The following is a 13,192-nucleotide window of genomic DNA, read 5'->3' as shown; positions in this document are numbered from 1 at the left end:
AAAATATTAATATAGTTTACTATTATATAACGTATATTACTTAGCGACGTACTTAAATTTAATTTTAATATAATTAAACTTTAACGCGTAATATTTTTATAATTATAATGCTTAATTAATCCTAAAAAGATCGGATAGTTTTAATAATTTAAGCGATATAAAACGAACCGAATTAAATAAATTAAAGAGTAATAATAGAAGTTTATAATATACCCGAATTAATTTTATATTATCGAATTTACGGTTAAATTTTAAAACACGAAATATAACCGAAACGATATAAAATAGATTTAATTAAAAAAAGTACTTTATATATATATAATTAATTTAAATATTTAAAGGATACCTCCCGATTTTATTAATATAGAAAATATAGCTAACGTGGTTTACCACTACGCGACGTATATTACTTAGCGACGCACCTTAATTTAATTTTAATATAATTAAACTTTAACGCGTAATACCTCCACAACTATAATGCCTAATTAATCCTAAAAAGATCGGATAGTTTTAATAATTTAAGCGATATGAAACGGACCGAATTAAATAAATTAAAAAATAATAATAAAAGCTTATAATATACCCGAATTAATTTTACGCTATCGAATTTACGGCCGAACTTTCGAACGCGAAATCCGACCGAAACGACGTAAAATAAATCTAATTAAAAAAGAGGTACTTTATAAATATATAATTAATTTAAATATTTAAGGGATGCCTCCCGATTTCGTTAATATGAAAAATATAGCTAATCTCTTTATTACGTTACGCGGCGGCGACCGCGTTAATAAATATTAAATTAAGCGCTTTATTAACCGTAATCCGGACTTAAAGATTAAAATAAATCGTCGGTACGATTATTAAAGGGCTTTTTACGAAAATTCTAAAATTATTTCTACTTAGTTTACGCTAGTCGCGAATATAAAAGCGAAATACGGGATCGTCGACGAAAATATCTAGAATTTCAACGAAACCGGCTTTATAATAAGTATAATCGAGTTAATACTCGTCGTAATACGCGCCGAGCGGCGTAGAAAAGCGAAATCGGTTTAGCTTAATAATCGAGAATAAGTAACGGCGATTAAATATATTAATTCGTAAAGTTAATATATTCCGCCGTTTTTAATCGTTTAAAATTAATATTACCTCGTAAACTAATCCCGCGAAACCGATTTACCGGGCAATTAAATAATTAAACCGACTTTTAATAGCTAAACTAATAACGAAATAAGCTTAAACTAGATTAAGTATTTCGATAAATATACTAGATCGTAAACGAAAGGTCGCTACCGCTTTTTAATTTTCGACGGCTACGAGAACTATATTTCGACCGAATTCGAAGTATACTACTAAAATAACGATATTATTATTATTAATATATCTCTTTATTTATCGCATTTACTTTAATTTTTTAATATAATATTTTATTCGCTTTTAAAGCGTGTTTATTCGAAAAAATTAAGCTATTTATTAAGGCTTTTATAAACTATATTATTAAGCTCGAGTTCTTTATCGCTTTTAAAGCCGCGTATTTTACTATTTTTACGGAAGCTAATATTAAATCTAGATTTAACGTATTTAATTTAGTACCTTATAACCTTAACGAGGCAATTAATAAACTAAATATACGTCTTTAAACGTTTACACTTAACCTATCCTGTCTAGGAACGGCTAGTACCTACGACCCTTAAACGCCGTCTAACCCTTAATAAATAACTAAACACTTTATTTATATTAATAAAAGGGTGTCTACCTATTAAAGAAGCTCTCTAACGCCGATTTTAAATACGGTAAACTAAATAGCGAAAAATATAACTAAAATAGCTTATAAAATAACCTTTATACGTAATAAAATATATATACTAAAGGAGGCTAATTTAGCACTTTTTAAGCGCCGAAGAGTTAAAAAATCGCGAGTTTAGTTTAAAAAAGCCCTTATTATTAAAAAATCTTAGCAGCTACAGGACGAAAAAGTAAAAAAGAAGCGTTTAGCGCCCGATAAAAATAAAAATAAAGGTTCGTCGAAACGAAAGGCGACCGGTAAAAAGCGTTATAATATTTACGGCGAAACAGGTTATAATACGCGAATATATAAAAAAAATATAAAATTAAGCGAGAAATCGGATAGCGAATAGTTTTAATTAATTTTAAGCGTTATAATTAAATTAATTTATATAAAAAGGTCGAGAAATAGTAAAGGTGCGTCGCTAAATAATATGCGTCGCGTAGTGGTAAACCACGTTAATCTCTTTACTACGTCGCGTAACGGCGACCGCGTCGGTAAATATTAAATTAAGCGCTTTATTAATTATAACCCGAATTTAAAGATTAAAATAAATCGTCGGTATAATTACTAGAAGGCTTTTTTATAAAGATTTTAAAGTTATTTTTATTTAGTTTATACTAGTCGCGAATATAAAGGCGAAATATAAGATTATTAACGAAAATATTTAACTCTTTAAACTAAATAATTAAAAAATTTAAGAAATTTTACTAAAATAAATTATATAATTAATATTAAAATTTTTAAACCCCGATTAAAATTAATTAAAAATTCATCGAAATGCACGCTTTTTAAAAATCGTAAAATAGGTGTATATTCGAATAACCGGCGAAGTAATATAATCGACTTAGTGGTAAACCACGTTATTTAGTTTTAATATTCGTAATTAACGCGAACTAACTAGAAATAATACTTAGATTTTTATAAAAAGCCTTTTAATAATCGTATTAACGGTTTATTCGAGTTTTAAAGTTTAAATTATAATTAATAAAGCGGTTAATTTAATATTTATTAACGCGTTTACTATTACACGACGCGGTAAAGAGATTAATTATATTTTTTATATTAATAATACTAAGAGGTATTTTCTAAGTATTTAATTTAACTATATAATTTCGAAGTATTTTTTTAATTAATATTAATTTTTATTATAAATACTGGATTTCGCGTCGTGAAATTCGACCGTTTAATTCATTACTAATCGTTAATTATAAAACGCCGAAGGCTTTCGTAATAGCTTTTTAATTAATAGGTTTTATAAGGTTTTACGTTACTTAAATTATTAATTCGAGCTTATTTATTCGTAAAAAATCAAGCATTATAATTATAAAAATAAAACGTGTTAAAGTTTAATAAAAAGTATTAATTAAGTTAATAATTAACGAAGTAATATAATTAACTTAATAATAAACCACGTTATAATAAAATAAAATATTATTTTAATAAAAAAAGAAATAAATTAATATATTTAATTAATAATAAAAGTAAAAAAAATTATAATTACCTTATTTAATTAAAAAGGCCGATTTAATATAAAGGTTAATATTAATACTTAGTGTTAAACTAGCTTTTATTAACCTTAAGAGCTATACGTGCTACTACTATTAAACCTTAGCCACACCCTTAACATTTACTAATACTCGCTCACCCTTATCGAGCTCGTCGAGGTGGGATGGCGGGGTAGTTGATATGAACCTAAGCCATATTCAATTACACGGCATTGGCATTGGCATCTCTTTTTGCAGGGTGCTGTCTGTTTTATAACTCTTATTAGAGAAGCATTGTAGGTAATAAAGATAAGGAGATTAGCAACTCCCCAGTTTTATGCTTCTCTAATAAGCTCATGAGGACTCTCTGGGCTATCAAGCAGCTAAGAAGGCATCCTCACCCCTCATCGGCAGCTATCCGATGCCAGTGGGTATATACCTAGGTATAGTCAGGCGCGGAGTTCCCCGCTGGGGCCGGCCCAAGACGTCAATAGGAGGAGCTGCAAGGTACATTCCTGCCACTCATTTATGCCACCCTTTCAGGTGCCCAAGTTGGGTGTTGGCACATCAACACATCTCTGCCCGGTTTCATAGGCCAATGCTACGTCCGAACAGATACCTACGACATCTACAGTGTCCGGCTAGACCCCGGATTCTCTCCCACCTGGCCGACGGATACAGGCGGTGTCTCCACCGCTCGACGATCCCGTGCCTGAACCTATGTGTCAGTATCACCTCGGTAGAAGCATACGTCCACGGATACCGTAAGCCGTGCCTTGGGGAAAACGCCTCAAACTATCTACTCTCCTACATAGGAGGCGGCCCAAACTGATTAATGTATTCAGTGTATCAGGAGGCCAATACTCTGGCGCGACTAGTTGTCTTAGTGTGGGCCCAAGCACATATGTAGTCCCAAGCCATCAGGTAACAAGACGCACGACGCAGGACACTCCCTCCCCTTTGCCTATCAGCAACTGGAGCCAAGTCGGGTATCTACTTGGAAGCTCCGGCATTCGCTGGCAACGCGCAGTACTTGCTCGTTCTACACCTACAACTGCATTTCCCTGCTCTGCTCACCTGTCTCGCACTCTCGTTGGCCGCGCTGCTAAGGTTAGAAGAAAAGAAACTGCTGCCATTGCCTACTACTATTTTACCAAACTGTTGTGCCTTCCTCGTCTTCTTGTTGCTTGATCAACCATTCCATCTGCCACCGCGGTTTGATATCACATAATCCGCTCACCCTCGCCTCGGTTCCCCCGGTCTACATACCAAACCTACCTACCGTGATTTGTTCACTGCACCTCAAGCTACCTAACTCAACCCACACCGACTCTTTTCTGAAATCTCGCAAAGATGGCATCGGACTCGGCGAGCAGTGCCAGCATGAGTGATGTACTGGAGGCGCTCAAGTCGATTCAGCAGGTGCAGGGCCAGATGCAGAAGGGCGTCGAGTCCCTCACCCACCGCGTGAACCAGATCGCGCCGCCCAGCCCGGATCCCGCGGACGGCAAGTCTACACCGACCCCGGTCGCCGTGAAGGACCTCACTTCAAGCCCGTTGCCCCCGCCCGCTACGGAGCGTGCCGAAGGTGCCGAGACCCCAATGTCTGCCGCCGCCAAAGCAGCGTTGGAGGCGCAAAAGTCGGGCTTCACCTCCAGGATCATTCTCACGTAGGCTCTTCCTGTATCTGTCGACGTGAAGCCCTGATGCGTATGCAGGGACGGAGACTGCGGAGACCGTTGCTTATTTGCTTTTTGGATCACAGAACATACCCCAAGCAAATCGGCATTGACCCCATTCCGCTCAAATGGGGTGCTGCGGATCCCAAGGAGCGAGGACCGGTGGTGGTATCTCGAGCCTCGTCCACAATCGGAAAGCGCAACGGTGAGTAACCTCGAAATTCTTAGACGGATACAGTGGCACTGACAAAGTATTATGCAGCCGTTGGAGGTAAGAATCAACGACTCACAGCTCCGATTATGCCAGTACTCATCTTCTCGTGTAGCGCATGGAGGCTCCTATTCGATATACTTCGCTCTTGCCCTAGCAAGCAAGCAGCTTGACATCAACCACATGTAAGGGAGGCATCTTGGTGTTTCAGGACACCTTGAGGTTTGGGATCGTGAGCTGATCCTATTGCTTAGGCCGGATTTCACCAACACTGAGCCAGCCGCCAACATTGGCCCCTTTCCGCAATGGGGCGACAAGAAGAAGATTGTGGCCATGGATCCATGGGGTCACCTTGCCCCATGGCTGTTCGCAGATACAATCAAGAATGAGAACGGTGAGATGACCCCAAAGACAATAGTAGACGATCGGGGAAAAAAGACTGACACAAGCCTTCAGTCGACATAAGACCGACCATCGCAATTACCAAGGCTCATATGAAGGCAAGTAGCCCATCTGCACTTGAGGAGACGCTTCAGAGCTGATGATTACCAGCTGCCAGAGTTAGAAGACAGCGTTCGTGCAGGCAGACTGTAAGTGTTCCGCTCTGCAACGTGTTGAACATTCTCACACATGGATAGGGTACCAGATGGTAAAGTCTGCTTGAACTCGTCTGGTGAACTCGCCGTCACGAAATTTGCCGTGGAACCCGTAAGTGTCGTTGATCTAGTTGATGTTGCGAACATGAGGCTTACATGGCACAGGTGTGGTATCTTCCGGGTGTCGCCGAGCGTTTCGGTATTGGTACGTGTCACTGGAAGCCATCAAGAACTGAGTGGGATGCTGACTGACCGTGTAAGACGAGGGTGTTCTTCGACGGTCCCTTTTCGAGCACACTGGTGGCAGCTACCCAGAGGTAAGTATCTAAAGTACGCAACAAAACATACCTGGGATATCGGAGGGCTAACTAAGGGACAAAAACCACCAGTTGATCACGCGCAATGACATTAAGACATTCTTGCCACCAATCGGTGAGCAACACCTGTTTTCCTGATGCTCCGAGAATCATGTACACTAACACCAGGTATCAGGTGGTCTGACCGTATACTGCTTCGGTGACCCCGCTAAAATGTCGGACGAGAAGAGTCGATTGGCACTGCGTGTTCACGACGAAGTAAGTAATTCCCGTCCGTTAGGGATGCCCCTTTTCGATTTCCGATGGAAGCTTTCAGCCGGGACTACCTGAGAGAAGATGGATACCAGGATCATGGTGTGCATGTGTGCTAAGACCAGTTTCACCCGCTCTAGTGTAACGGCAGCGATGTGTTCGGCTCCGACATCTGCACTTGTCGGCCGTATTTGATCTTCGGCATCGAGGAGGCCGTCAAGGAAGCCCAGAACGGCGGGAGCGGAGTAGTCATCTACTTTAGAAAAGAGGGCCGAGCTCTTGGTGAAGTGACCAAGGTGAGTTTGCTATCTTCCAAGACGTCCTTGGCCGCTCTTGGGGCTCCGTACAAGTGGCTTGGCGGAATGCCCAAGAAGGAAGGCAACAACAGCCAGACTAACTCGCACGACACAGTATCGTATGTTTCCCCGGACCCATGTTCCTGAATCTATCGATTGCATATTGGCTGTGGCTTTCGAGCTGCGCAAGACATGCATGTCTTGGGAGGATTTGTGGTTTTGCAGTAAGGGCTAATCACACAGCATATCAGTGGTCTACAATGCCAGAAAGCGCGGAGAAGACCGAGCCTCCGACTACTTCAAACGTACCGAGAACATCGCCGGCGTCAAGGACATGCGATTCCAAGCTCTCATGCCTGATATCCTCCACTGGTTGGGTATCAAGAAGATTGACCGCATGCTCAGCATGAGCAAGTGAGTCTTGTCCTTCCACAGTGGTCTCGGGTTCTCCTTTCTGCGTGCCCAAGCATGACTAACAGCGCTCTCTAGCATGAAACACGACGCCATCGTAGGCCAAGGGTAAGCAAAGCAAAGCAAACCCGTAGCAGCAAGCCAATCGCAGCTGCGGCGTCTCCTTCAGCTGATCGACCGAACAACCGTCCCCTCTTCTAGCCTGCAGCTCCCGGAGCTTAGCTGGGTACACAAACACCAAGACAACACCATCCATCTAATGCATGTCTGATGTAGAATTCCCATCCACGAGCGCGTAGAATTGCCTAATGAGCTGATCCCCGAGGATTCGCGCGTTGAGATCGACGCTAAGATTACTGCCGGTAAGTGTCCCTCGCTTTCGTACATCTCCCAGAGACAACTTGGCAGGGCCGTTACCCGCGCATACACACATGCGGCAGCTCCTTGCCGTTTGGGGGGGCGGAGACGGATGAAGGACTGTCGATCTCCGTGTTTCCGCCTGCCAGGCATCGGGAAGAAGAGAAGAAAACAAACGCTAACGAGAATGAATTAATTCTCAATCACTAGGGTACTTTACAAGTGGCCACCGAATGACAGAGGACGAGTTGAAAGCTGTGCAGGGTCGCATGTGGGAAGAGTACGTTCGGCCTTCAACACCCTCCCAATCCAGTCCCCAAACATGAACTTGAACATTTCCCGCCCTGCTTTGTCTACGCTTCCTCTCCGGTGTGGAGAAACGGTCTGACTAACACCAACGCAGCCTCGACCACTGAGCAATTCCTGGGCCGCCTTTCAGGGGAGAGGAGGGGAAGAAGGAGGGGGATGATCTCGGGACGAGCCTTTGGGCCACCACCTATGCAGTTTGAAACTAAGATATACTGCGAATGAGAGTAAGGTTGGATCTTCGTAGCTACTGAATGCGAATCGTTACATGAATTGATTGGGGTTGAAGTGTGCAATAAGGCATTGGCCACCTTGATATGCTCTTGCATCAAGGAAGAAGAGCAACCACCACGACAGATGCCAACTCAGCTTATAACATATCAAAATCATCATCGTGTCGTCGAAGCAATAAACCATGATCGACCAGCATAAACAGCCAGCCAGTTGATTCGCCTCGGCAGTAGCTCTAGCTCTCGAGCTGCAGGGGCTGCGTTTGAGGGGAAAAGAGAAGAGAAGAAAAATCGCCTCCGTCCGTACATCGCTTGCTTTACCTCCCTACCCCACGCCTTTCGGCATCTTGCTGCGCTGCGAAAGCACAAAAGCCTTGTGATCTTGCCCTACCCCGAAGTGCAGTGCAGGAAATGCCGTGCAGGATGAGAGGCAGCAAATGGAGCTTGCCGCGCATGCATATTGATTGAGGAGTCAAAAAAAAAAAAGATTTGCAGTGATGGAGTTAGTTACCCCATAATGCCTCAAACAGCCCCGTGTTTCTGATTTTCTGCCACGGCCGCATTTGCCCGTTCCCATCACAGCAATCCGGTAGATAGGAGACTAATGGAAAGCAGGTTTGTAGGATGTAGACAGGGCTGGCTATGCATATGCTGTGATGCATACCATACCATTACAGCAGCAACGTCGGTGGCGGTAGCAACCAGGAAGCAACACAAGCCAATGTGCACCACGCCCAGCCCAGTCACCATAGAACCAAAGCATCGATTGCTTGGTTTCGGGTTGCGTCCGTTGCCTGCATCACAGCGGATGCTTTTGGGTTTTGGGAGAGCATTGCCGCCGAGTGTGCTTGTCTGACAAACTTTCGGTTCGGGCATATGGGGCCGACGGAAGCATTGGGGTTTTTTTTATTTTTCCCAGCATGAACAATGTGTAACGGACGTAATTATATGGGCGGCTGAGGCGTGGAGCAAAAGAAGAAGTCAACGGCCGTTCCAGAAAAACAACGTCGTCTTCTACCAAGCCCAAGCAGCCCAGGGTGGCGTCGCGTTCGGCGATTGTGCCCCCCTTCTTTTCCCCTCCATCACATCACCATTACCAGAATTCATCTCCCCCGCCCTTACTGGAAGCACAATCGAAGACTTGATCGGGGCCACGACCAGCCACGCCCCCCGAGTCTTCCCAGTCACCGGTGCTCTGGGCCCTTTGCCGAACGCGCCGTGGATGGGATGGATGCACGTAGACGTAACCGATGGAGGAGGGTGGTTTTCTCCTATGCATTGCTGACCGCGTATTCAGCATGATACGACAGCGTCTGGGCCTAGCCATTAGGGGGTGGTGGGTGGTGGTGCAGGAGGAGGATCTTTGATAAAGTATTGAATGGAAAAGACAAGGATGGCTGGAACAAGACTTTCCCGTTTAATACGGGGGAAGACGGCTCCACACCACCCGGAAGCCTCCGCCAGTGGTTGGACGAGGGGGCTGATAAGCTCGAAAGATGGTTGGTTGTTTGGGTGGGAAGAGACACGACGACAACGACAACAACGTCTTCTACTGCCAGCCAGGCAAGACGCAAGAGACAGCAGGGGAAAAGAAAAAAGGGCCAGAAGCAGTCCCGATGTAACCACCTGGTAGGCCGTAAGCAACGCTTTTTTTCTTTCTTTCTCTCTCTGTCTTCTAAGTCGAGGCGCACGTAACAACATACAAACGTGCAGCCCCGTGTCCACTTTTCGCATCCCATTAAACCCACCCCAGCCTGCAGTTCTCGCAGGGTGTTGGCTAGGTTGGGCAGCCAGTTTGCTGCAGGCCAATGTACGCCCAAAAGGGCCGGAACACCATACAGCGCACACCACATCGTTCGAATCCCCGTTTGGATGACATGTGGCACTGTACTGGGCGTCCCACTAATAACTGTTTGCGCGGGTCTGGGAGCCGATGGTGCGTGTAGTGGTTCCCCTGGGCTGCCCTTGTCCCCTTTCGGTCCCCAGTGGTGCCTGGCTTGCAACTGCGGTAAGGACGAGGAGAGGGGGGGTGACTGGGTGACTGTCTGGAAAACGGGGCCTGGCGGTGTTTGCGGATGCAGCCGCCATGTCGACTTAACTTTGGGACGGTTACTGCCTTTCCCAACTCTAAAGAGCCCTTTTTCTCAACCTTCATCTTGTCTCGTGTAATTCTTTTCCGGTTGTTGATTGTTTACTTTGAATTTCTTCATTTTTACCAACTTCAACACCACACCTCACTTGAGTGCAACTGCGTGTCTGTACCAAGGAGAGAGATCGAGACAGACATACCTACCTATACACCAGCAAAAGGAATTACCAGCCTACCAAATCAACCAACCAGAAACCCACATACAAAATGGCTAGCCCACCTTCCGACGCACATGGCCTTCGCAGCAGGGACTCTTCGCCGCGGCCAACAGAGAGAAGCAGCAGCCGACGACGCCCAAGACTTTTGCGTGCCTGTGCAACCGAACCATCTATCACCACTTCCAGTGCCTGCAAGGGCGTCATGACAAGCCCCAATTCTTGTCAACGGGCAACGGATCTGCTTAGCCGCGTCGCCGTCTCCAATGCCGCCGCCAGCAACTTCCAGCTGAGCTCCTCGCCAACTTCGACGAGAAGCTTTGGCACCGACGCGAGCGACAAGGCGGCCTATCACTTGGACAGGGAGCTGATGCAGAGCAATGGATGTAGGTTGCTCCTCCCCCTTTCGAATCCTTCTGGAAGGCAAAATGGAATGGTACTGACCCCAAAATGCACAGACTCCTCAGGAGGCTACTTCAGTTTCCCGAGCTTTGACACTTGGGATGTGGAGAACCAGGACGAAGACAAGTCCTTTGACAGCGCAACATGAAAGCAACCAGACACCACCATGGCGATGCTGGTCTCGATTGGGCCGCGTGCTGCTGAGTGCGAGTTTCGTTGGTGATGAACCTGCTCGTGTTCTCATGGCAAGCCGGCCCTAACGTTAGGGGCTCGGCTCTTCTTCTTCTCCGCCCCCGGAAGGTTGTTGCTGCTGCGGTTATAGCTCCCCACGAGTAATGAATAATGAGGTGTAATGAAAGTTTCGTGCGGGATATTGGGAAGGAGCATGGCATTGGAAGCGAAAGCAATGGGAGTTTTTGGGAGTTCTCGAGCATTTGCATTGGGCTGGACAACTGGGAGGTTTTGCGTGCGCGCCGCGTACAGGTACAGGGTTTTTGGGTTTGGGTCGAACGAAATGGATATTTCGTGGGTTGACCTACCTGCTTTACAAATGCGTACCACCTCATCGTTTCGGGGCAAGGAGAATCAGATACACCATTACAGGCTTGCTGAGCCTTTCCATCGATACATTATAAAGACTTGCTATAATGATGGACTCTTGAAGGTGTTTTGAGTGAAGTGACTGAGTGCATCTTGTAGCAGTGTATAGTAGTGCCAATGGTGACTAGCCCAAAGACTTGTACAAAAGGATTGGGCTGAGATATACAAATACAGAGAGCAATGAGACGGAAGCAAATGAAGTGAAAGTAAAGGCAAACGAAACTTCCGCTTCATTGAGATACATAGAGGTCTTTATATACTAGGAGTAACTATACTGTGACACTTGATCCATGTCATTCAATTGCTGATCTCTTGACCGGGCGTTCGCCTCGTCCTTGGAATACATCCTGAAGCTGGACAAGATCATCCCCAAAGGATGTCACCAGTACCCACCTAAACCTCAAAGTCCCGTCCCCGACCGCTGCTGCTATCACATAAGCTGAGCCGGGCCAGCAAGAGCCACACACCATTATTTTTTCCAAGTTGCGCCACACTAGCCACAACAAGCCCTACTCCACCGGAATCCTTTTCCCGCACAATTAATCAAGTGCACCACCAGATTTTCCTCTTTTCCAGGGCCCAGACTTGGTGCAAGAAGTTCACGACAAAAAACCACCACCAAACGACGACAGTCCTCACCTCAACACCAAATAGCATTGCGCGGCTACACATCCGATCGCAATCATGGCTGTGGGAAAGTGAGTCTACCGATTATTTCATTAAAGCACCCGTTCAATGCCTCGCGGAGGCGTTGTCGTTCCCAATCCGATACATGGCATATCTCGACCAAGCAGCAAACTCGACTTCGACAAATGCGCACATGGCACCCTTGCATTACGCTCATCCTTAGCCCGTCTTCCCAACGCCTCGCAGCAGAACGCGTTCCGATGGTTCGTTTTTGGGGGATGTTCGAGGGCTAACCACGGGCATTCAATAGGAACAAGAGATTGTCAAAGGGCAAGAAGGGTCTCAAGAAGAAGACCGTGGACCCCTTCTCCCGCAAGGACTGGTTCGGCCTCAAGGTGCGTACGGCAAAGAGGAAACTCCTGCCAAGGACTTCCTGCAAATACGTGCCAGTACAGTTTTGCTAACTTGATATCAATAGGCCCCCGCTCCCTTCAACGTCCGAGAGTACGATTTCCGCTCCCTGCTCGATCGCTAGCTGAAGGCATATCTAACCCTTTTGTGCTCTATAGTGTCGGTAAGACTCTGGTCAACCGTACCACCGGTCTGAAGAACGCCAACGATGCCCTGAAGGGTCGCATCGTTGAGGTCTCCCTGGCCGATCTCCAGAAGGATGAGGACCACTCGTTCCGCAAGGTTAAGCTCCGAGTCGACGAGGTCCAGGGCAAGAACTGCCTGACCAACTTCCACGGCCTGGACTTCACCTCCGACAAGCTGCGCTCGCTGGTGCGAAAGTGGCAGTCTCTGATTGAGGCCAACGTCACCGTCAAGACCACCGATGAGTACCTCCTCCGCCTCTTCGCCATCGCTTTCACCAAGCGTCGGCCCAACCAGATCAAGAAGACCACCTACGCCGCCTCTTCCCAAATCCGTGCCATCCGCAAGAAGATGATCGAGATCATCCAGCGCGAGGCCGCCAGCTGCACTCTGCAGCAGCTGGTCTCCAAGCTCATCCCCGAGGTTATCGGCCGTGAGATCGAGAAGTCTACCCAGGGCATCTACCCCCTGCAAAACGTGGGTTTCCTCGCCGACAGGTCCTGGGCCATGAGAAGCTATATACTGACATTTTGTGTTCTAGGTGCACATCCGCAAGGTCAAGCTGCTCAAGCAGCCCAAGTTCGACCTTGGTGCCCTGATGACGCTGCACGGCGAGTCGACCACCAACGAGGACGGCCAGAAGGTTGAGCGGGAGTTCAAGGAGCGTGTCCTTGAGGAGGTGTAAAGGCACACATAGCGATTGTGACAATCTCTCTGGACATGGAACGGCGTGAGGGTTT

The 13,192-nt window shown here is 45.8% G+C and overlaps 3 protein-coding genes across 3 annotated transcripts; all 3 read left to right on the top strand.

Annotated features, from left to right (window-relative positions):
• Positions 1–4,623: 4,623 nt before the first annotated feature.
• Positions 4,624–7,715, top strand: PG986_000433 (GTP cyclohydrolase II; the record flags this gene model as incomplete). Its single annotated transcript, XM_066836655.1, has 15 exons — positions 4,624–4,940; positions 5,036–5,158; positions 5,202–5,345; positions 5,415–5,554; positions 5,669–5,750; positions 5,799–5,868; positions 5,922–5,961; positions 6,018–6,073; positions 6,146–6,188; positions 6,249–6,331; positions 6,466–6,740; positions 6,865–7,035; positions 7,111–7,140; positions 7,309–7,394; positions 7,600–7,715. The coding sequence occupies 15 exons, from the start codon at positions 4,624–4,626 to the stop codon at positions 7,713–7,715; spliced, it is 1,776 nt and encodes a 591-aa protein (XP_066705548.1).
• Positions 7,716–10,281: 2,566 nt separating this feature from the next.
• On the top strand, positions 10,282–10,779 carry PG986_000432 (uncharacterized protein; the record flags this gene model as incomplete). The annotated part of the gene is made up of 2 exons (XM_066836654.1): positions 10,282–10,615; positions 10,688–10,779. The coding sequence occupies 2 exons, from the start codon at positions 10,282–10,284 to the stop codon at positions 10,777–10,779; spliced, it is 426 nt and encodes a 141-aa protein (XP_066705547.1).
• A 1,136-nt stretch (positions 10,780–11,915) lies between these two features.
• Positions 11,916–13,137, top strand: PG986_000431 (40S ribosomal protein eS1; the record flags this gene model as incomplete). Its single annotated transcript, XM_066836653.1, has 5 exons — positions 11,916–11,929; positions 12,169–12,253; positions 12,337–12,362; positions 12,428–12,929; positions 12,994–13,137. The coding sequence occupies 5 exons, from the start codon at positions 11,916–11,918 to the stop codon at positions 13,135–13,137; spliced, it is 771 nt and encodes a 256-aa protein (XP_066705546.1).
• Between the last annotated feature and the right edge of the window lie 55 nt (positions 13,138–13,192).

This window comes from Apiospora aurea (assembly GCF_038362705.1).
Source record: "Apiospora aurea strain CBS 24483 chromosome Unknown utg000001l_segment0_segment0, whole genome shotgun sequence".
NCBI classification, from domain to species: Eukaryota; Fungi; Ascomycota; class Sordariomycetes; order Amphisphaeriales; family Apiosporaceae; genus Apiospora; species Apiospora aurea.
This window is presented reverse-complemented; position numbering and strand designations above follow the sequence as displayed.